Source organism: Lampetra fluviatilis, chromosome 20, assembly GCF_964198595.1.
Source record: "Lampetra fluviatilis chromosome 20, kcLamFluv1.1, whole genome shotgun sequence".
In the NCBI taxonomy this organism is placed as follows: domain Eukaryota; kingdom Metazoa; phylum Chordata; class Hyperoartia; order Petromyzontiformes; family Petromyzontidae; genus Lampetra; species Lampetra fluviatilis.
Window position 1 is genome coordinate 7,912,474 of NC_136294.1, and position 24,301 is coordinate 7,936,774.

Sequence of the window (24,301 nt, forward strand, 5' to 3'; positions counted from 1 at the left end):
AGAACCAAATAATAATACATGCATTAAGCTCCTTTAAATTACTATCTTCCCAGCTTGTTACTTCTATCTTCACAAATACCATCTAAAGTGTAACACCATTTAGTGTCAACAGAAGGCAATGCGATGAGTAACAGAGCTGTGAGTTTATCGTAAACATTTGTGAAGCATCTTCAGTGCTTAAACATGAAACAATTAGAAAATGAAAGTTGCATACAGTTATACAGTTGCGTAAAACAATATGTCCAACATAGCTAAACAGCGTAGCCTAATTGAAAAATTGATAATCAACAATTTCATGTTCAGTATTCTCTAGGAAGTAGTTTTTTGGGGAATAATTGATGTGGCAGTGGATTCAAACGTGACAGGATATCAGCAGAATTCAAAAGCAATAGTGGGCCGGTCAGTGCAATTTACTGGGCATCCAACGATTAACTTCCCCTCCTGGAGACTGAACCCTCAAAATGTGGGATCACGAATTGATTCCTTTATTTGACCTGTTAGTAATGTCTCATTTGCACCTTATTTCTTGCATGTTTTGCATCGTTTATGTTCCGTTTCTTCGAACCTAAAAGTACATTAGCATAATGCTTACGAATCATAGTCGATTCCTCAATGCACCATTTTGACTGCATCGCGAGCATAAGAAACTGATTTCAATCGTTGAATCGTTACGAGTCTATTATTTACCCTTGCCTCCTCAGTATCCGCGAGACCACAGTGAAACCCCCTGCCTCTGTTCTGCTATTAAAATCCAGAAGCATGGCTCATCCCTGGGTGCGGTGACACGTGGAGGTTTTACACCTCTTTAATGCAGGTCCAATTTTGCTTGCCGTCACGTACACTCTCTCCCAAAGCGCTGCGCTGAGCTTCCGTTGAGCCTCCTTGGATGCGGGTCGCTCAGATCTGGCGACCGTTCTGGCCTGCCAGCGCCGCACCCACGTCGGCGCCAAATCGGTCGCTGCGCGCGTCACATCGGGTCGTGCGGATCCGCCCCCCCCCACCGCGGTGTTGTCCGTGCGAGGGTGACGCTCTGGGCGTGTGCCTCAGCGCTGCTGGCGTCGTCGGCGCCGCCTCCACTGCTTGTTGTCCATGTCCTCGACGCAGTCGGGGGGCTCGGGCGTGACGAGGCCGTCCGTCAGCCGGTAGTAAACCACCGTGGAATCGCTCTCCGCGATGGCCAGCGTGACGCTCGCCGGCTCCGTGCCCACGCACGTGTGCTTCATGATCTCGTGAATCCTGCAATGGCAGCAGTGTCCATGAATTGGTGTCGTATGCCTCACCTCGAGCGTGGATGAATTTTGTGTGTTAGGCGTCTGTGACTTGCCGGCAGTGGCTGACGGAGGCCTGGGAGGACACGGGCAGCACCACGGTGAGCGGCTTTCCCGCCGCGGGACGGCCCGTCACGTACAGCAGGCCGAGCTCGTGCGACGCCGCCGTGTTCACCTCCGTCCAGCAGCGCACTGCAAACACGTGCCGCCCGTAGCTGTAAATCTCACCACGTATCTCATTCTGACCGCCTGTAGCTGTCAACCTCACCACGTCTCTCATCCTGACCGCCTGTAGCCGTCAACCTCACGTCTCTCATCCTGACCGCCTGTAGCTGTCAACCTCACCACGTCTCTCATCCTGGTCGCCCGTAGCTGTCAACCTCACCAAGTCTCTCATCCTGACTGCCTGTAGCCGTCAACCTCACCACGTCTCTCATCCTGGCCGCCTGTAGCTGTCAACCTCACCCCGTCTCATCCTGGCTGCCTGTAGCTGTCAACCTCACCACGTCTCTCATCCTGACTGCCTGTAGCTGTCAACCTCACGTCTCTCATCCTGGCCGCCTGTAGCCGTCAACCTCACCACGTCTCTCATCCTGGCTGCCTGTAGCTGTCAACCTCACCACGTCTCATCCTGGCTGCCTGTAGCTGTCAACCTCACCACGTCTCTCATCCTGGCTGCCTGTAGCTGTCAACCTCACCACGTCTCTCATCCTGACTGCCTGTAGCCGTCAACCTCACCACGTCTCTCATCCTGGCTGCCTGTAGCTGTCAACCTCACCACGTCTCATCCTGGCTGCCTGTAGCTGTCAACCTCACCACGTCTCATCCTGGCTGCCTGTAGCTGTTATCCTCACCACGTCTCTCACCACGCGTCTCAAGGGGTGTAAACCATCACGCAAACTCCGGTCATCATCACAGCAGCGGCTTGGGGGATCACGTGCTTTCAGATTCGCTTCTGCGGCCGTCTGGAACGGTCTTCCTTTCCGGTGTTAGGAATCCACTGGAGCTATGCACTATAAAATCATCTAGATTGCAAATGATTTCTTGAGAACTGATTTTTGCGTTTAGTTTGTTGTCCTTTCCCCGCACCTCCGATTAGCACGGTTGGCTACATACAGTGCGAAAGAAGTTCAACATGCATACACCCTGGCCTCATGAAGTAGGTGTCCTCACGTACTGAAAAGTGTGATGAATTGACTACAATAATAATAATGATGCCCTTTACTGAGGAAGTTCTCACCCAGTCTGAATACTTATTTCTAAGAAGTTCCCACATTGAGATGTTTAATAAATACCTACGATGAGTGTTTGGCACAAGGGAGGATATAGGAGTATGGGGAATCCCCCTCATATATACGAGGGGATAACAATCAAATATGTGCCCCTGGTACCACATCTGATAACCCCCAATCGTCTCCTATCCAAGTACTAACCAGCCTCGATTTTGCTTAGCTTCTGAGATCTGATGAGATAGGGCACATGCGGGGCGATTAGGTCATCAACAAGCAGTGCTCATCTTTACGAGGCAATCCCTCTGATGAACATCATTTCCAAGGCAGGGGCCAGGCTATCCATGTAAAAATCACTGCTGACTTCCTACCAAGTAATGCTCATTCGGCGGCGCTCAAATTATCAGCCAAAAGGGGGTGACGGGCTGCGTCAACCCAGATAAATATTGGAACTCAACAAGGCAATATAATTTGTCGACATGCGAACGAATCCCAAGATGATGCAAAGGGCAACAACAACTTTTGTCCCTAGAATGTTCATCAAGAAACATTCTTCAAACATTCTAGATTTGAAGCTTTCGTGACTGCAAAGATTCATATTCTTAGGTTTTTTCAGTGCCGAAAAAACCTAAGAATATTCTTCAAACATATCTAACAGGGCCACATGTTTTGTATTGTGCAGTCTCTGACGACTATTCAATCTATCTGGCCTCTCCATCTCTCCGCTATGAAGAAAGACCATTACCCAAAATGTTGCCCATTCTATAATGTTCCTGTTTCGGGCTGTGTTATTGACGAATGTGTTTTTGAGTCTTTTGTTTGTTGTGCTTTTGCACCACTGCTAATGCACTAATCACACGTATTCCGCACTATCTGGTTGCTTGAGTCACCTTCCAGTAGGTCAAGGTAAACGACAAGCGTCGTGAATGCCTCGCTCTCCTCGGCCACCTTCAAGTCCAGGAGCTCCTTGTACTGCAGACACAGAGAGGCAATGAAGTTGACATGAATGTATCACCTGCAGTGCTAGTGTGCTCAATTTATAGCTGGTTAGCTTCACAAAGTTAAAACCAACCCATACCTGTGAACCCATACGGTTTACCCGTATTCTTGTACAGGGAAATTGAGTTTTCAGGTCCATACAGCCGTTTCAATACAGGGATTTTTGTTTGGCAATGTGTTTGTGTTTCTCCCTTGTGATGGGACTTTGTAGGATGAACGTTGAGATTTATAAGGGTCTGAATTGGTCTGTTATAAGGTAGCCACTGATAAGGGGGGTGACAGGTATGCAAACCGGCTTTCCATCTATCACGGCTCATGAAAACCCATCAAAGTCCACAAATGAATGCATTCCATTAATTAATCCAAAACTTGTTCATTAATTTATAATATCTCTTTCACTACTCGTGACTCAACATTTCAATCGCTGTCAATCACTCAGGTCATTCACTTATTGTGAAACACTAGTCTGCTCACTTTGGATTAGTGAACCTATTCATCCATTCACTTATAATCAATAAGAATATTGTGAAAAAATAACCCACTCATTCTGTAAGTTCTCATCTATCAATGCAACTATTACAGTGGCATTTCAACCCATTCATTTACTTACACTCAACCCAATCACTTTTTACGACTCACATTCATCTATCATGTAATCAACCAATTTATTAAGTCAATTCCAACCACTCGCCCCATTCATTATGTCACTCAATTGTTCATGACAGCCACACCAGTCACTTCTAATCATTCAACCCATTCATTAAATTGCAATCACTCGACCCATTCATTCACTTCTAATCATTCAACTCATTCATTAAATAGCAATCACTCGATCCATTCATTCACTTCTAATCATTCAACTCATTCATTACATTGCAATCACTCGATCCATTCATTCACTTATAATCATTCAACCCATTCATTAAATTGCAATCACTCGATCCATTCATTCACTTATAATCATTCAACCATTGAGTCACTTCAGGTAATCACTCAACCCATCACAACTACAGAAATTCAGTTTAACACGCAGGCTTTCGCGACCAATATCATCCACAAAATCGTCGTACTCAGATTGTAAATGTTGTGGCTTGGCTCTCCAACACACCGGGTGTAGTGCTGTACCAGTAACGAATTGGCCACGTTCTGTTTACGTGACAAACCTTACTAATTGGCTGTGTCGGGTGGTGGCGGGTTTAACGACACATTTAGATATCTACGCGATCTGACCAACAACAACATCCCCCCGTATTACAGCAATTAACTTGGAATACACTCGGACCCCGTTCTTATCCTCGGCACAAGTGAACCGCGCGCACCTTGGGATGGTTCAGGATGTACAAAGTGCCGCCGGCAGCTGGAGCCGTCGTCGCGTTCCCCAACATCATCACGATGAGAGCAGCGGTCCTCGAGTTGTGAATGTTTAACACAACGACCGTGGGTCTCCTCCAACCTCCAACCTAGTCGGCGTGGTTGGGTGGTTGTTGTTGGTGGCTTGGTGGTTGGGTGGTTGGTGGTCTGGTGGCTTGGTGGTGGTTGTTGGTGGCTTGGTGGTGGTTGTTGGTGGCCTGGTGGTTGTTGTTGGTGGCTTGGTGGTTGTTGGTGGTTGTTGTTGGTTGTTGTTGGTGGCTTGTTGGTTGTTGTTGGTGGCTTGGTGGTTGTTGTTGGTGGCTTGGTGGTTGTTGTTGGTGGCTTGGTGGTTGTTGTTGGTTGTTGTTGGTGGCCTGGTGGTTGTTGGTGGTGGCCTGGTAGTTTGGGGGGCCCACTCGCTACCCACTCGCTCCGTCAGGCTGCAACCACGGCCCCCTGGGGGCTCCACACTCGCGCCAGTGTTACAAGTTAGGTTTCCCAAGCGCTATAACAGTACTACGAAATTCAACGTTCTATTTAAAATATATATGAAGTACGCTACGACTACTTTGCTACAATCACTATTCTGATCACCCGCAGGTTACGGAGACACGCGCATGCCTCGCGAAGGCGTGACGTCACACGCCGCGAAAGAAAAATGACGTCATCGCGCACACAACGGTGGCGCGATGACGTCACGCGCGCGGCTCTGTTACCTATGACGTCGCTGCGGAAAGAGGGGCGGCGTGACGTCATCGCTTTTCAGTTTCATTTATTCGGTAAAGCTCTGTGAGCCATGCGGCTATTGACTGGGGTGCAACCGCAACAAGCAAAAACATGAACAAATAACATCTTAAAGTGACTACGCACAACAGAAAAATCCAAGAAAAAACAGCAAAATCTTCTCTCTCCGGTCGCGTTACAAATAACATAATCGAAATAAACATGGCAATTCTAATCCTGTAATTCGAGTGCGAGGGTTTATTTTAATTTTAATGCAGCGGCATCTAGTGGCTAGAGTGGGTCACGAAAGTCCTATGACGACATCCAATACCCGCCGTGCGCCACTTAGTGGCGGTGACGTCACCACGGCGCCTGGTGCCAGGCCAGGTGCACTTAGAGGCCACGTGGAGTGTCAAAGGCTCGCTGCTGGCAGGGAGGTCTCGGGACAGACCCAGCAGGTGCCCAGGGGTTGGCTGACCGAGACGACCGGTAGATGCGCCTGCTGCACCATCGTGTGGGGCCGTCCATAAATGACGTCACGCACCTAGGGTGGGGGGGGGGTCAGACATTTGTGACGATATGTGACGAGGTGGGGGGGGGGTTGAGAAATGTGACGTCACATCAAAATGTGCAACTTTAAATGAATATAGAATTCATCTTCTTGGTTATTTCGGTAAAGTCACGTAGAAGGGAAATAATAAAATAATAAAAATAAAACATAATAAAATAAAATTCTCACGATCTTTCGGCCACAACGAGCTTTAAATCGAAAAATAATATAGAATTGTTATAACAACCCTGATTTATATAACAACACTCCTACAACATCAGAATACATCGCCACATTAAATGCGCACTACAATGACAATAGTTTAAAGCGATTTGAAGCATATTTTTTTAAAAAAAATTTGGGGGGGGGGAGGCAGAGCGTTGTGACGTCATTTTTGAGGGGGGGGGGGGTCTGACTTTTTGTGACGCCGTGTGACGAGGGGGGGGGGGTCAAAAATCGTCCAAAATCGCGTGACGTCATTTATGGACGGCCCCTGTATATCCCAGTGTGCGTGTGGGGGGCGAGTCCCGCAACCACAGCGTTCCCCGTATGGGGGATTCCACTCCACGGCAGATACAGAGAATCGGAATGTTTATACTGGAGGAGGAATCCGATGAGCTATAAAGCTCGTTTGCACAGATGACCAATAGGGGCGGGTCACCGAGTTACATAAACAATTTTAAAAAATCCGATATAACATCAAGATAGAGAAATATAAGCAAGTACCAAATAATAAATAAATGTCAGAATCAGAAAATTTATCGAGGAGGAATCTGATGACCTTTGAAGCGCTCATCGATTCTCCCCGATACATCCGTGTCGTTATCTTAAAACACAGGTGCGGAGAAAAGGCCCAGAACGTCACGCGGCCAGAAACAAACAGCACCACTAAATTTGTTATAAGAGGTGTAAACACGTTTCTTTCATTGAGATTGGGAGGAGAGAGACGGCGATGGGGAGGGAAATTCTACAGTGGAGCAGAAAGACGCGTGCTGTGAACTGGGGGCGTTTGTTCAGAGTGTGGTTGAGACGAGGGCTGAGCGATTAATCGATTTCAAATCGATATCGCAATTTGAAACAATGCGATTAGCAAATCGCAAAGGCTGCGATTTGAAAAGTCCTATTACTTTCTTATTGGAATGGTTTTATTTTGTATTATTACTTTATTTAACTTAATAATTGTTCTATGTTTGATTGTTAAATTTAAATGAAAACATTTTAATAAATGCATGTTGGAAGCAATTCATATGTTTTAAGTTTTCATCCTTAATTTAATTTGGAGCTTTCGTGACTGCAGGAATTACTCTTTTGTGCTTTCGGTAAAGTCACGTATCAAGAGAAAATAATAAATTAAATACTAGTGTAATAAAGGACTCGATCCTGGGTCTGTCTCCGTTGTCCTTTATTCGGGTTTTTACACTTTTCCCACACGGCCCTCGCTCAGAGCTCTCCCCTTGGCAGCTCCATAGCTTCTCTCGCTCCCGAGCCTCCACACCTCTGCAGCTCCGCTGCAGATCCCCTGTGCAGTCCTCCGGCTGCCCTCACTGCAGCTCCACCGCTGCCCTCACTGCAGCTCCACCGCTGCCCGTCGTTCCTCCGCGCTTGGTCACCGCTGGCCGACGGTGCCAAGTCTTACTCCCCCGTGTATGTGGCGATCTCGCCACTCCTCGACCTCCGCCCTGCGTGGCCTCACTCTAACTCTGTCTCCCACACTCCCCCGTCTCTTCCGGTGTCTCTCCCTTAAAACCTCACCCCTCTCTCACACGTGACCTAACTCCTCCCCCCCATGACGTCATATCCGCGAAGCCGTTTACGCCCGCATTACACCACCCTCCCCCGTAGAGAAAATCCAGCCGACCTCGGCTGAACAATAACGAGACAAGTAATGCGAGCGAACACAACCATCACACATTCAAGGACAACGAAGCATACAATAAATATAACAACAACAACAAAACACAACAGTAAAATTTAACGAAATGTAAGGGACTTTGAGCGCGTTCGGGTCGCCGGTCCGTCCCGGACGGGCGGCGGCCCTCCTGCAGACCGGGTACGTGACGGGGTTTTAGGAGCGACAGGATGAAGTCCTCCTGTCGCTATTGGAGGCCCGTCAACGTCCCGGTCTCGTGTCCCTGAAGGCCCAGCGTCGGAGGTGCGTCGCGATCGTGTCTGCGACGGGGTCGGAAGGGCGGCGGGGCTCGGAGTCCCCGCAGCCGTGGTAGGCACACCCCGAGCAGAGTCTCCTGTCTCCAGCAATGTCACGGCCGGCTTGTCTGTCCTGGAGGATCCTTCCGTGGCACGTCCGCTGACGAGGCCTCCTGCTGGGGCGGACCCGGGACGCAGGCCCAGCAGTCCCTGGCGTAATGGCCTTTACGGCCGCAGCGGAAGCAGTCGATGTTGTTGCGCCGCGCCGCAGGCACCCCGTCCCGACGCTCCCGTGGCGGTGGCGCAGATCCCGGCCCCGGCGTACTGCTGGCCAACCACTGAGCAGAGGCGGCTGTCAGCTCCTGCGGGCCCCCCCCGTCAGGAACGTACACCGCCTTCTTGGGATCCCAACCCGCGGCACCTCCCTCGACGATGGGCCCCCCCGTCCACGCCGTGACTTGCTTCCAACGGCGCAGGTTGAACTGGGCATCAAGACATTTAGCGGCCGCCCGGGACGTAAGCTTTTCGTGGCCACACACCGGCATAGGAATCCCCAAATCCCGGGACAGCTCGAGCATCTTACCCAAGATGAGAGGTTCGAGCAGGTCAGGCTCCGTCTCCGGGTATGCAGCCATGGCCAACTCCAATACCGCACCCCTGTATGCCACCGGCGACTCCTCGGGTGCTCGCTGACGTTGAACAAACCGGCGATGAGCATCATCCGGTGGCTCATATGCATCTGCCATCTCGTCGAAAACTCCTCTCAATGTTTTCTTCTTCTCTGCCTTTATGGAGCGGAAGAATCTCACCGACTCGTCATCGAGAAGAGTCGGTAAAACCTCCAATGCCTCAGCGTCCGTCCACCTTGCTGAGCGTACCGCCGCCAGAAATCTGCAGGCGAAAGCACTCCAATCGCCCCCGATGGAGAATTCTTTGACGGTCGTGAGATGACGACTGCGACTCCTTGTTGCACCGTCCTCAGCCGATGACTCACCAGGCGGCATATTCAAAATGGCGTCGCATCGCAACGTGTTCAAGATGGCGGCCTCTCGACGCGGAGAGCGCAAGATGGCGGCTTCCCGCCGTTCTTCTCCTGCCACGCCCAAGATGGCGTCTTCTTGCCGCGTGGCCAATGGCGCCGACAGCAGAGGCAAGGCAGCGACCTGCGGACCTCCATCGGCTCTCTCCAACGCAGTCCTCGGCGTGACGAGCTGGCACAATTGCGCGAGCACGATTTTCAGCGTCTCCAGCTGCGCCGCCATCTGCCTCCATCGCCAATCCGCGTCCTCTGGTGCAGACGGGTCCACCGACGCGGCGACATCTTGGACTCCCGGACCCGCACTTGTTCCCGCACGGATCTCCTCCTCCATCGCAGGCAGGTCGACCGCCCGAGGAAGGTCGTCGTCGTCGGATGATGTAGCAGATGATGGCGCACGAATATTCTTTCTTCTGAGCTGTTTTGACATGCCGTTTCACTTCTGACACCAGTGTAATAAAGGACTCGATCCTGGGTCTGTCTCCGTTGTCCTTTATTCGGGTTCTTACACCTTTCCCACACGGCCCTCGCTCAGAGCTCTCCCCTTGGCAGCTCCATAGCTGCTCTCGCTCCCGAGCCTCCACACCTCTGCAGATCCCCTGTGCAGTCCTCCGGCTGCCCTCACTGCAGCTCCACCGCTGCCCTCACTGCAGCTCCACCGCTGCCCGTCGTTCCTCCGCGCTTGGTCACCGCTGGCCGACGGTGCCAAGTCTTACTCCCCCGTGTGTGTGGCGATCTCGCCACTCCTCGACCTCCGCCCTGCGTGGCCTCACTCTAACTCTGTCTCCCACACTCCCCCGTCTCTTCCGGTATCTCTCCCTTAAAACCTCACCCCTCTCTCACACGTGACCTAACTCCTCCCCCCCATGACGTCATATCCGCGAAGCCGTTTACGCCCGCATTACACTAGCATACGACGTTTCGATTGCAACACAAGCAATCATCATCAGGTATAAATGAAATAGAAACACAAATCTAATATACTTAGAAATGTAATGTAATACAACAGAGAGTCGGATAACATAACAGTCAACACCCTAGAATGCTAGCGTTCTCAGGAAGAACGTAATCAACCAAGTAGGGTGTTGACTGTTATGTTATCCGACTCTCTGTAGTATTACATTACATTTCTAAGTATACTAGATTTGTGTTTCTATTTCATTTATACCTGATGATGATTGCTTGTGTTGCAATCGAACCGTCGTATGCTAGTATTGAATTTATTATTTTCTCTTGATACGTGACTTTACCGAAAGAACCAAAGAGTAAGTCTGGTCGACCCATCTCTTAGACCTCAACATGGGCGGAGGAATCAATGAGTCAATGAGTGAAGTTCACGGGAGCACTCAGGGAGTGACATTCGTGCTGGTTCATCAATTAACTCGACTGCTTGACATTATATTTCCTTTGGGGGCCGTCCATAAATGACGTCACGCGATTTTAGACGATTTTTGCCCCCCCCCCTTTGTCACACGGCGTCACAAAAAGTCAGACCCCCCCTCAAATATGACGTCACAAAGCTCTGCCCCCCCCCAAACCATATTTCCATTTTGAAAATAAAACATGCTTCAAATCGCTTTAAACTATTGTCATTGTAGTGCGTATTTAATGTGCCGCTGTACTCTGATGCTGTTGGAGAAAACATTTATTAAAAAGTATATTTAATTAAGTAGAACGTGTTGTCTATTTATTTAAAGTTGCGCATTTTTACGTGACGTAACATTTCTCACCCCCCCCCCTCCTCGTCACACATCGTCACAAATGTCTGACCCCCCCCTCCCCTAGGTGCGTGACGTCATTTATGGACGGCCCCTTAATGAGTTTACCATTATCTTTATCCATGGTCTATGCGCCGCGAGATGAAGGCCTGCACACTCGCCCGTCGCCTTTAAAAGTCACCCAGCATATGATTCAAGAAAGCCTGGCTTTAATTCTAGATTTGAGGCTATTACAGTTATTTGGCTGTGCCTTTTTTACACCTGATGAAGGAAGCTTGTGTTGCCTCCGAAACGTCGTGATTTATTATTTAATTTCTATTATTTCTATTTTTTTTACCTACGTGACTTTACCGAAAAAAAACCTAAGAGTATAAAGTCTGGCTTGCTGATGAGACGCTGAAAGTCGAAACCGGCCTTATGGTTTGCTGCGTTGATCCCAGGGACTGCTGAAATGATGCACTCCCGTGTGGCTGATGGGATGCTTTGTCTGTGGCTGGACATCGATGGGAAAGGAGGGAGGTTATCGTCTGATAATGATCTATTGCAAAGTTTAAATGCAAAGCAACCCGTGTGGATTAGACATCGTAAGCAAGTTGGAGACATGAACTGGCAGCATTAGAGGCAGTATTTATTACCTGGTTTCGAGAAAAGCTGTGTCATACAGACGCAACACATCCGTCAATAACATTGCCTTAAAAGGAATATAATCGTGTCTCACTGGGCAATAGCCGAACCCGGTCTTGGTTTGTAAAACAGTTTGTAACGTGTAAAGACAAATAAATATGTGGAAGGACGCGTTGTTTACTTTAGGTAATTGTGTGTTTTATATATATAAAGGGCATTTAGCCGTTTTTGGTTGCTTAACTAAACTATTGTTTTTTTCTATTTCAAATTGAAACCATATTAGGTTTAGGCTTTACTGAATAAAAAAAGTTACACCGTTAACTCTAACATTAAAAAAACACTTGGGTCAGAATGGATTAATTAAAATTGACGACAAACTCTAAAAAAACGCTGTCTGATAATACATCAATAAATGTTTGGTGGCCTAAACACCAGACCGAGTGTTGGTGCATTTTATCAACGGAAAGCCAGAAAGAGAGAGGCGAGTCAATTTGTATTGACACTCAATTGAGACTCCATCCAATACACGCAAAGCGCACGCAATCGAAACATCCTCCACCGGAATCGATTCCTCCTAAACCGAAAACAACCATTGTCGCCGGAATCGATTCAGCGTCTAACCCTCCCATCGCATTCAACAGCACACGGGAGGGGGGGGGGCTTGTTTGGAATCGCGCGCGACGATTTACGCGCAGCCTCGATTCGATTCCTCAGTGGCATTCGTGGCACCCGCGTCGGCTGGGGAGTCCTTGCGCTCCCGTGAGCTCTTCACGTTGCTGCTGCTGTTGCTGCTGCCGCTGTTGCTGCTGCTGCTGTTTATCATCACAACATGCTGTGTCGCTGCTTGCTCCCCCTGCTGCTGCTGCTGCTGCTTGTGCTGCTGCGTGGCCGTGCGGGCGCCTACTTCTCTGAGGAGAGGAGCGTGTCGGAGTCGGGCCCCCGTGCGCCCACCGTGCTCGTGGCGCTGCTCGCCAGGAACGCCGCGCGGAGCCTCCCCTACGCCCTGGGCTGCCTGGAGAGGCTCGACTACCCCAAGGACCGCATGGCGCTCTGGTGAGAGAACGCGCGGACACCGCGTGTACCGTGTTGTAGACATACACAATGTATACATACACACACCATGGACACATACACACACCATGACACATATACACCATGAACACACACATACACTCCATACATACACACACCATGGACACATACACATCATGACACACACACCGTGTACACATATACACCATGGACACATACACACACACACCATGTATACATACACACACACCATGAACACACACACACCATGAACACACACACACCATGGACACATACACACCATGACACACACACCGTGTACACATATACACCATGGACACATACACACACACCATGTATACATACACACACACTATGTACACACACACACCATGCATACACACACACCATGGACACATACACACACCATGTATACATACACACACACCATGTACACACACACACACCATGCATACACACACCATGGACACACACACACACACCATGTATATACACACACACTATGGACACACACACACACACACCATGTATACCATATTTTCACACACACACCATAAACACACACACCATGAACACACACACCATGAACACACACACCATGAACACACACACACCATGTATATACACACACACACACACCATGTATACACACACCACGAACACACACACACAACGCATACCATACACACACACACGCCATGCATCCTATATGTACACGGCAGAGGGTACCCCAAGGACCGCATGGCGTTCTGGAGTGAGCCGATCACACAACACTGTATACACACACACACGCGCACTATCCATGCATACCGTCTATCAATGCTCTTCGATAATTTTCAGAGGGGGGTCCACTTTCACCGATAAGACATCATCGGTGTGAGGGCCTCCACACGTTTTAAATCATTGGGGTTTGACAGCAGCACGCTGATGATGATGGGGGTGGGGGGGGGGACGTGTCGTGTGTTGTGGGATGCGGCACGTCAGGGGCCACAGTCAATGAAGAACACTGCCATATACACACCACACATCCCATATATACACACCACACATCCCATATATACACACCACACATCCCATATATACACACCACGCATCCCATATATACACCACACATCCCATATATACACCACGCATCTCCATATACACACCACACATGCCATATACACACACCACATCCCATATATACACACCACGCATCCCATATATACACACCACACATCCCATATACACACCACACATCCCATATACACACACCACGCATCCCATATACACACCACACATCCCATATACACACACCACGCATCCCATATACACACACCACATCCCATATACACACCACGCATCCCATATATACACCACACATCCCATATATACACCACGCATCTCCATATACACACCACGCATGCCATATACACACACCACATCCCATATACACACACCACGCATCCCATATATACACACCACGCATCCCATATATACACACCACGCATCCCATATATACACACCACGCATCCCATATACACACACCACACATCCCATATACACACACCACACATCCCATATACACACACCACGCATCCCATATATACACCATCCATCCCATATACACACCACGCATCCCATATACACCCCACACATCCCATATACACACACCACGCATCCCATATACACACCCCACGCATCCCATATACACACCACACATTCCATATACACACACCACATATCCCATATACACACACCACGCATCCCATATACACACACCACGCATCCCATATACACACACCACGCATCCCATATACACACACCACGCATCCCATATATACACACCACGCATCCCATATACACACCACATCCCATATATACACAGGGTAGACTTCCCCAAGGACCGCATGGTGCTCTGGTGAGAGAGCATATCCAAATTGCACATCACGCAATATTGAACACCCAAATCATATATACACACACACCCCATACCTCCCATATAAAGGCCATGCATACCATATGTGCACCATTCACACCACATCTATTCACGTACACATAGCATATACACACACACACGTACCATGCACACAACATAGACACCCCATACACCATGGCCTCTGTGGTCAGAGCAAGCGAGATGGATTATACGTCTGTGTCACTTTTCTTATTACATACTTATGACTCTCACATGTCCCCTGGTCTCTGTGTTCATATTTTGTGGTTTCCTTTCTCCAAGCGTCAGATGGAGAGGCCCTCTGCTTTTTGTCACTTGTCACTGTCTCTTCCGGTCTCCCTAAATGTCCTCCACGTGAAAATCCTAAACCTTGTTTGTGTCCCCAAGGGTGGCTACGGACCACAACATCGACAACACGACTGCGGTGCTCATGGAGTGGCTGATGGGCGTGCAGAAGATGTACCACTACGTGGAGTGGAGGCCCTTGGCAGAGCCCCTGTGAGTGCTTATGTGTGTCCGAGTACTGCTTGGCATGTGCACCTCATGCACTCTCAATTCACCAAACTGCACCATCAATTCCAAGCACACCACATCCCCACCCACACCACAAACGACCTGCACACGTCTCATTTGTATCGCCCCGTCTGTACAACTGCACCCCCACGACTAAGTGTATACACTTTTGTTTTACCAGGTAAGGCCCACTGAGCTATGTAGCTCTTTTTCAGAAGTGAGCTGGCCACAAATGAAAGCTCAACGAAGTGGCTTATCACGTGGAAATTTATAGGAGCCAAATACTCTTAAACCCATGTTTATAAATGTAGAGGGAGAAACCGGAGGACCCGGAGAAAAATCCACGTGACCATGGGGTGAAAATCCAAACTCCAAATATACAGGCATCAGGGTCGGGATCGAACCGAACCCACGACCTCCATACCAGGCGAGGTAGTTTACATCTCGCCACCGTGGAACGATAACTATTTGTATTCACAGAGCGTCTTCATGCAATCGCATCTCAAGATGCCGCACATAAGAGTGGTGCCTGGGCATGCTTGGGAAAGGAAGCGTGCGATTACAGTATTACTGTCACAGAACAAGAAGTTGGGGCAGCGGAAGTGTAAAAGGTCAGATGAGACCATGTCAAATCAGGGTATCAGAGTGGACAGTGAGGTTGGGTTCATTTTATATATTTTTTATGCATAGAAGTGGTGCTCAGCGTAAATATTAGCGATGATTTTGCCCAAGAGGGAGAAGATGCCTTGAGAAAAGCAGGAGGGCAAGGATGAAGCCTCTAGAGACACCAAAGAACAGGGGTTTTTGAGAGGAAGGCAGTCCAAGTATGGAAACAGAAGGTGCCGTGTGAGAGGTAAGAGTGGAACCAGGAGAGAAAGTGTGTGCTAGAGATGCCTACATGGTGATGGATGGATTGATTCAAGGAAGGTAGAGTCATCTTTTGTGTTTTTAAAGCAGCAGAAAGGTCCCGGAAAACTACGGGTGAGAGGGGTCTACGGCCAGAGGAGAGAGGGAGGTCATCACACCTAGGAGGGTAATTGAGCAGCTTCACCGTTTCATCTGTAACACGCACACCACACCATACTTACCACTCCATTTTGACCATTACACCCTTACCACTTCCTAACGCCACCTATACCATTCGTAATACTTAAGCCATACGCATATCTTTGCCCGTGCACGGATGGGGTGTCGGTCGGCTATATTTTAGAACAAGATTCTAAAAGATACCCCCATCACACTAACCTTGAAGCCCAGTTTTTTTTACATCAATCATTCGATTGGACTTGTGTCCACGTGTAGGTTGTTGAAAATAATTAAATAAAGTCGTTTTAATGCGCTTTGGAAGAAGGCCTCGCCATTCCTTGCAGTGGTGGGTGTTGTTTGACCATACATCACCACAATGGCCAGTGTGGGACCATACATCACCACACAGGTCAGCGGGGGTTTGTGCAGGAGGTTGCCTCAGAAGGACTCTTTCAGATATTGCCAATGATTTTAGTTTAGTTTAGATGAAACAAATTATCCGCAGTGAGGGTCGCACTTTTGTCGTCAGGTTCATAGTCCAGCGTGCTTATCACTGCCCTATTGCTGCGCCAGTGGCATTTAAAAATAAAACATCGCACTTTAATTGTGTGCTTTTTAATGTTTGTTTTTATTACATTCTTGGACCTTTAAGTGTTATTTTTTGAGCAATTGCGAGAAAGAAAGTGCCCATTGATCTTTGCTTTTATTACTCGGAAAATGCACACATTTTCATGATTTAAATCGCTTACCTAGGTTTTATGGGATTTTTTTTTACAGATTGCAGCAACACCTGTTGTGTGTTACAGCTATTTTTTAAATAGTTTTTGCCTCAACATTTTAGTAGTCTTGGAAGAAGTGTGTGTACACATATGCTTATTCTGTACAACATATTAAATGCTTTACGTGCATATAGCAGATTGCAATGAGAAATATTTTAAAGCAGAAAAAAGATGCAGGTTACTTTGTAGAGGACATGCAGGAATCTACTTATACGAAGATTTACAAATGCATAATGGCGTAAAGTCCTGAATTAAGCCTGTCCAGTTGCTAAAACTAACTAAACTCTTTTTTATTTTATCAAGTAAGGCCCACTGAGCTATATAATTCTTATTCAGAAGTGACCTGGCCACAAATGATAGCTCAACGAAGTGGCTTATCGCATGGAAATTTATAGCAGCCAAATACTCTACACCACGCATGCTTCAAAATGTGGAGGGAAAAACCGGAGGACACGGAGAAAAATCCACGCGACCATGGGGAGAACATGCAAACTCCAAATATACAGGTGTCAGGGATGGGATTGAACCTATGACCTCCTGTATACCAGGCGAGATAGTTAACATCTCACACCACAGCTTTAACCAACCACTGGGACCCTACTTTATACAGTGTATAGTTTCCTTGCAGCCACCGCATTGAGAACGCAAAATAAGTGACAACAAATACCAGAAGTGACATTCCTCACTACTCTGACAGCCTGCAGGCAGGTGTGTGGCTGAGTTTATAGCTCTTGCCAAACAAACACGACTTGCAAGCGTCACTTGTGCACTCTATGAAATGTAACGGGCACTCGTTGCATTTCATAACGCCCATCGATCGCTCGGCCAGTGTGGATTCATAATAGAGGTTTTTTTTTTAGGTTATATCGTGTAAATTTAAATGTGCCGTTAAATCCACCGCCACCACCCGACACAGCTAATTAGTGAGGTTTGTCACGCAAACAGAAAGTGCCAATTCGTTACTCGTACAGCACACCGGTGTGTTGGAGAGTAAACCCACAACATTTACAATTCGAGTAAGACGTTTCGTTAGTAATTACAACCAGCCTCATCAGGCCACAGCCTCAACAGTAACTAATTGTCATGTTTTGATTACGTGACAAACTTTACTAAATGCCTTTGTCGGTTGGTGGCGGGTTGAACGACACATTTATATTTACGCAATCTAACCCAAAAACCTCTCTTATGGAGAATATTGTTCGCGAAAGCCTAAGTGTGGATTGAAAATATCCATTTCGCATTTTCCAAAGTATTCAATTTATGCTTGTACTTTCCACGATGAGATCACGGCACTTGAAGCTGTGTGTCGTCATCCGGGCAACTTAGCCTCTATCGTTTTAGAAAGCCCTGTAATACATCTTACAATCTGCAAAGTATTAGGTATTGTATAACTTGGTTACTATTCCTGCAGATTTTGTATTGGTTGTTTTTTGTTGTTGTTGTTACCATAGGTATGTATTACCGTAAGGCAAATGTATGCCTTTTCCCACGTTGCACTCGCTGCCTTATGCACAGCTGCAAACCTCGCGTACATTTTCCCAAAAGGACAATTGGTCATGCGTAAAAAATGACGGTGCCTGTGGTTGTGTTTGCGAAAAGCAGTAGACAGAAAATGTGGTGGGGATTAACATGTGGCTGGAGTGGAGCCACTTCGCCAGGTATGCGCACTGTCACCAGTAATCCAAAACAGTGGAAGGAGTTGACTTAACATGGCTCTGATGCTACTCAACATAATGTTTTAATTTTGACAATAACTTTGTGGTGATGTAACTCACAATCAATGATAAGCTTTGTCACGTCATTAAAACAAACCCGTAACAATTGATAACAAGCTTGCATATTTTTCTAACTCATTGTCTATTTATTCTCATTATCCCCATATTATTTTAAGTGCACATTATTAGTCAAAATAAACTAACTTCATACTCTCCACCAGTTTGTTAGTAGCTCGACTTCTTAACCTCTCCGCTTAACATGCAGGCAAGTTTACAAACGTTACAGCATTTAATTTTCAAAGTTTCGATTTAAGATGTGTGCAGTGTCATGAGATGCAGTTGCATTTAGACACTATACACCATACAGATAATTTGTTGTCCTTCTCCGCTCCCCTGATTAGCGCGGTTGGCTACGTACGGTGTGAAAGAAGTGCATACATTTATGCACATTCAATTTTATTTATATGTATTATCGTACAAGATACGGCAAATACCTTTGATGCTTCAATGCGTGGACGAAATCAATGCAATGCTGGCATTTCATTGCATAAGCTACACCCAATGTGCACAAGCTGGTAAACACATTCATGCACCACGACATTCTTCTGTCCTGGCTGGAACCCCCGAATTCATACCTGCTCTGCCAAATAACAGACTGCTCCATTCAATTGGATGAGCTGCGTGCAAGTTGCAACCGTGCCTCCGCATAGCTGATGTGTCACGACACCGCCGTTATTATTAAAACGTCTCCAGGACCTGCTGCGCCCACCACGGCTCCCGGGAAAGCGGGCATGCTGGCGCGTCAAGTTGTTTGACGGGTGGTTTGCTTGGCCCTGGGCCTGCGACTGGCTCTGCCGCCACGGTGGTATTTTTCCAGACGTTACCGCTAAAAATGCGGCAAGACAGGCTCCGTTCCACTGAGTCTTTGCGATTTCAGGAGGGCGCAGTAGTAGGGATCGGTTAAGTCTGTTTACATTTTCGCTTGGTGAATGCACGCAATGCCCCGTAGCATGTTACATGTAGCGTTCCGTATGGTGGTACCTTTTTTTTTTTAAACTCGTATTACGTTTCTGCATTTAAAATTCTTGCCTAAAATAATGGGAACACTACACCCAAACTTGCCAAGTCCAAACTCGCCTTGGAATGAGATATACAGTATCTGCTCCAATCAAAGCAAGCGGTTGCACCTTGTATACAAGTCTACCTTAAAATAAAGCCTTATCCGTGAAACAAAACAATTCCTTCCAAGTGCTTAATGCATCGCAGTGTATTGATGACTGCGGTTGTGGTGCATGCACCAACACAAACAGCCAAATTTGAATGTGGAAACCCATTCATGCTGAGCTCAAGATGTCGTTTGCCTTGGTGGGAGAGTCTACCCCGAAGTTCTTGGCTCAGGCTTAACGTTATCTGTTTGTTTTGAACTCTATATACCCGCTGGCTGATAGCGCTGGCTGATAAGTCAGCAGAGTAGGTGATATAGGACCTAAGTTAGTGTGCTTCTGATTTACAGAATTTTACATGTAGAGTATGTATTACTCAAGAAATTACTTTTACACGTACATCTCAGAGTGATTTTAATGTTAGTAGATTGAACAGTGTAGATTATAGCGATAGATAAACCATGACGTAGGAGCCCAAAAGATTTCCACTAAATCCACATTTACAAAGTGTTTTCCTGCTTATATAAGCATGGGACAATTTTCATATCCTGCTTGCAGCTGTGAGGCAGAGGTGTCAATTTCACATTCCCATGGCGTGGGCCAATCAATAAAGAGGACAAACTTTGTCGACTTTGTAGTGATTGTCATGGCCCTGGAGTGATCAGTAGCTGAGCTTATCACGGAACGGGATTTGAAGACAGTCTTCTGCTTTGCAAGCCACCACAACCTAACATCTGCACCATCTGTTGCATCATAGTGCGGTCGACTAATACAGCAAGTTATGCAAGTTCCATTACATACATGTACAGCCCTATTGCTAATCTACTGCTGGAAAAGGGCATCCCCATGAAGTGCAGGCTTTGGACGTTATTTCACCATACTCTACCACACAGGTAAGTGCAGATTGGTAAAGGCAGGGAGCATAGATGTACAGTACAACAATAGAATCTGCTGCCCACAACGTAGCACCGCAGCAGCCTATGACAGGCTTGTTTTACGCATAGTGGTTGCCCATCGAAGAACTATCCAGGCTCACTCTGCTTATCCTCTGAGATCTGACCGTGTCAGGTGCATATTCCAGGTGATTTGCTCATAGACATGAACTTACCAAATTAGGAATGTATATTACTAAAAGTCTGTGTTTTAAACACCCCCCACCACCACTAATAATTTTACTTTCATTTTTATTCAGCCACTACCAAACAAATTAAAACCCTATATCAAGCAAAGTCTAAAATGAATAAACAAATTAAGAAATGGCACTAAAACAAAAATCACAAACAAGTTAAATTTCGATGTAAAGCTTTCGTGACTGCAGGGATTCATCTTCTTGGTTCTTTCGGTAAAGTCACGTAGAAGGGAATTTTATTATTTCCCGTCTACGTGACTTTACTGAAAGAACCAAGAAGAACAAACAAGTTTTCACAACAAAGAAATGAGTCCATTAATTGTAGCATTGGCTTTGTGTGTGAGTCTTGGGGGGCTGCCGCTGCTGCGTGTGTGTTCTCTCTCCTGGCAGGTCGTACCTCGACGAGGTGGGCCCCAAGCACTGGTCGGCGTCGCGCTACGAGTACGTCATGAAGCTCAGGCAGGGCGCCCTCAACACGGCACGCGAGAGATGGGCCGACTACATCTTCGTACGTTACCGGCACCACCGCCGCATTCGTCGGAATCATCGTCGTCATCATTATGATCATCGTAACAAACCACCGCCGCCTTCATCGTCATCACTCTCATGACATAATCACAATTCATTATGGTCACTCCAACCAATCGCCTTCATGTCCGTAACTATAATCATCATTGTAGTTATCTCAACCCATCAAATTCTGATGCACATGATCATTGGTATCCCACCATCTTCGTCATGATCATCAATATGCCAACCGTTAGTCATCCTCACTCATCAGCATTGTCATCAAGGCCTCATATGCCATTGCTTTTGCTGTTGCTGTCCAACAACTCACAAATATTTTAAATGCAGTATTAATATCTTCTGTTTTCAATCAGTTATTATAGAATATCTTTTTCGGAATATTTATTTTCTCGTTTTCACGCTCGTTTTCACAGATGTCCAGTAGGGGCCAGTCATACGATCCATCTCTTGTTCCAAGTGTTTCTATGTGTTTTGTTTTATTTTGTTATTATCATCAACTGGCTGATGCGTATTAACTTAGCATATTCTAGAATGATTTAAATAATGGACCTTCACTAAGGTTAAATAATTACCCATAATTATCCATCTGTTTGAGATAGTTACATACAAGCATTCACACACTTGGTAGTATGAAGATTTCATCGCATGAGTTTCATTCCTCTAAACCTCCATATGTCTACCGGCCATGCATCAGCAATCCATCTCGTGTTGAGATTCGCCAACATGTCGGGTGTGATTATATTTGTCGTGAATTTTGTGGCATACATTTTATTGTTTTACACACAGACAGCCCCACACAAAGTACTGCATCAGCAACAGGTCCGGTTTAAATTTCGATTTAAAGCTTTCGTGACTGCAAGGATTCATCTTCTTGGTTCTTTCGGTAAAGTCACCTAGAAGGGAAATAATAAAATAATTAAAATAAAACATAATGAAATACAATTCTCACGACATAGTAATAGGTTTTTACCCTTTCAACTGGTACAAAAAACTGACACCTTATAAAGGTGACACCTTATAAAGGTGACACCTTATAAAGGTATCAGTTTTTTGTACCAGTTGAAAAATAGTAAAACCTATTACTCTATTTTGCCACTGGTAAAGGAGGTCTCATAGTGTAAATTCTCACAACGTTTCGGCCACAACGCAAGCAGCCGTCCTCAGGTGAAGACCAGGTCTGTCGGGAAGACAGTTTCAGACGCTGTCTCCCCGACAGACCTGGTCTTCACCTGAGGACGGCTGCTTGCGTTGTGGCCGAAACGTCGTGAGAATTATTTAATAATGTTTTATTTTTATTATTTTATTATTTCCCTTCTACGTGACTTTACCGAAAGAACCAAGAAGAAGGTCTGGTTTAGTTTGGTAGGTCATGATATCGTGCTGTCTCATCCACACCAGTTGTTGCGTAAAGTCTTTGGGTGCTCCTTCAAGTCCCATATGAGCACTGTGGAAGGGGCTTGTCTTGTCAGTAGATAGGACAGTAGAGTAGTCCATCCTGTGTAAGTTGTGGTAATAAAAGGGCCATTGTATACTTGTCTGCATTACACATGCCCACGCATTTACTTTTGGACTGGCGCTGTTATGGGAATTTTCAGTTCCCTCACAATGTAGCAGTGAGTGTTGAACTCACCCACTGACATGAAAGTTTGTTTCATCTTCCCAGGATCAAAAGGCTTCAGATAAACATCGTGTTTCCTCTTTGAGTTGTAGCGTATAACAATACAGATTTCCCGGTGCAAAAAGTAATCACGTCTCTAAATGCCCGTACTCTTCGCGTGTGTTAAGTCTACACATTTTGAGATGATTGTGCGCGATTTTGTAAACTGTGCCAGTTTCGGTGAAGCTCTTTGAATCGACTTTTGTGGACCGGGTGTTACTGGCTGGTTTGACAAATTCAGCAGTTTCTTCTCTATCCTCGGGGCCTGCCAATACGTTACTCCACATCAATATGCCCCGTGTTACCAAAATACGTGCCGTCATCGCCTTCTCTGGCGTGATTGCTTTGTATAGTTTTGTCAATTTTCGTTTTCGTGTGTCCTGTACCACGTGTATTGTTTGCACTGTGTGCCTTGTTGTGTCTAGTTTCATTCTGACATTCAACCTGAAGGAAAACGTGAATCGTAAAATTTGTCTGTATTGATGGCCATTGTCGCATAGACAATTTGATGCTTGTGTTTTTAACGCAATCAATTTTAATTAATTAATTAATTGACAGCCATACTAATGTTTAATAATTGTTTGAGTACTGAACTGTTTTCCTACCGATCAGTGAAATGTTGAGTTGATTGTATATGTGGTTGTGTGCAAACGTTGATCATATTTTTTATGCGAGCTTTAGATTGCCTATTCAGCTGTTTCCCTTTCGGAAGCAGTTGCTGAATGATGATCCTTTTTACAGCACAACTCTTTTACGAAACAACTTTGTGGTGTTAATTTGTAAATGATTGTTTTTGTGTGTCAAATGTCAGGTTGTGTAACTGAGGAATTTCCAAGTGCTTTTATCGATATTCTGACATCGTTCAACGTTTCATTTTGACAGTGTCTATTTAACCAAGCCTTGGCTCCTGGTGTAGATTAGACAAACCCTTTATGAGCTTGCAATCCTTTGAGATGAAGCACTATCATAGGAACACATATTTGTGAATCGGCTTGGCCAACTACACGGCAAGACCCATTCATAACATAAAGTTACTGCTTTCATGAACTTATTACAGATGAATTAAAATAACATTATTTTGCCATCATCAACAGAAAAAGAAGATTTTGACGTTTTCCCCAACTTGCCCTTCCTAGGAAATGTCTTAAGTTTCCAGTGAA

The 24,301-nt window shown here is 46.4% G+C and overlaps 2 protein-coding genes across 2 annotated transcripts in view; one reads left to right on the forward strand and one right to left on the reverse strand.

Annotated features, from left to right (window-relative positions):
• On the reverse strand, positions 1 to 5,485 carry TSEN15 (tRNA splicing endonuclease subunit 15). The gene is made up of 4 exons (XM_078865197.1): positions 4,816 to 5,485; positions 3,388 to 3,469; positions 1,325 to 1,460; positions 1 to 1,236 (listed from the first exon to the last, which is right to left on the reverse strand). Exons 1-4 carry the CDS (start codon positions 4,882 to 4,884, stop codon positions 1,044 to 1,046), a joined length of 480 nt encoding a protein of 159 aa, XP_078721323.1. The 5' UTR covers positions 4,885 to 5,485; the 3' UTR covers positions 1 to 1,043.
• Positions 5,486 to 12,369: 6,884 nt separating this feature from the next.
• Positions 12,370 to 24,301, forward strand: part of LOC144937933 (procollagen galactosyltransferase 1-like) — a 29,116-nt gene continuing 17,184 nt past the window's right edge. The window contains exons 1-3 of the mRNA XM_078865555.1: positions 12,370 to 12,695; positions 15,019 to 15,129; positions 21,347 to 21,464. Of these exons, the coding sequence (XP_078721681.1) occupies positions 12,472 to 12,695; positions 15,019 to 15,129; positions 21,347 to 21,464 (453 nt within the window). The 5' untranslated portion in view covers positions 12,370 to 12,471. The remainder of the gene's footprint in view (positions 12,696 to 15,018; positions 15,130 to 21,346; positions 21,465 to 24,301) is intronic.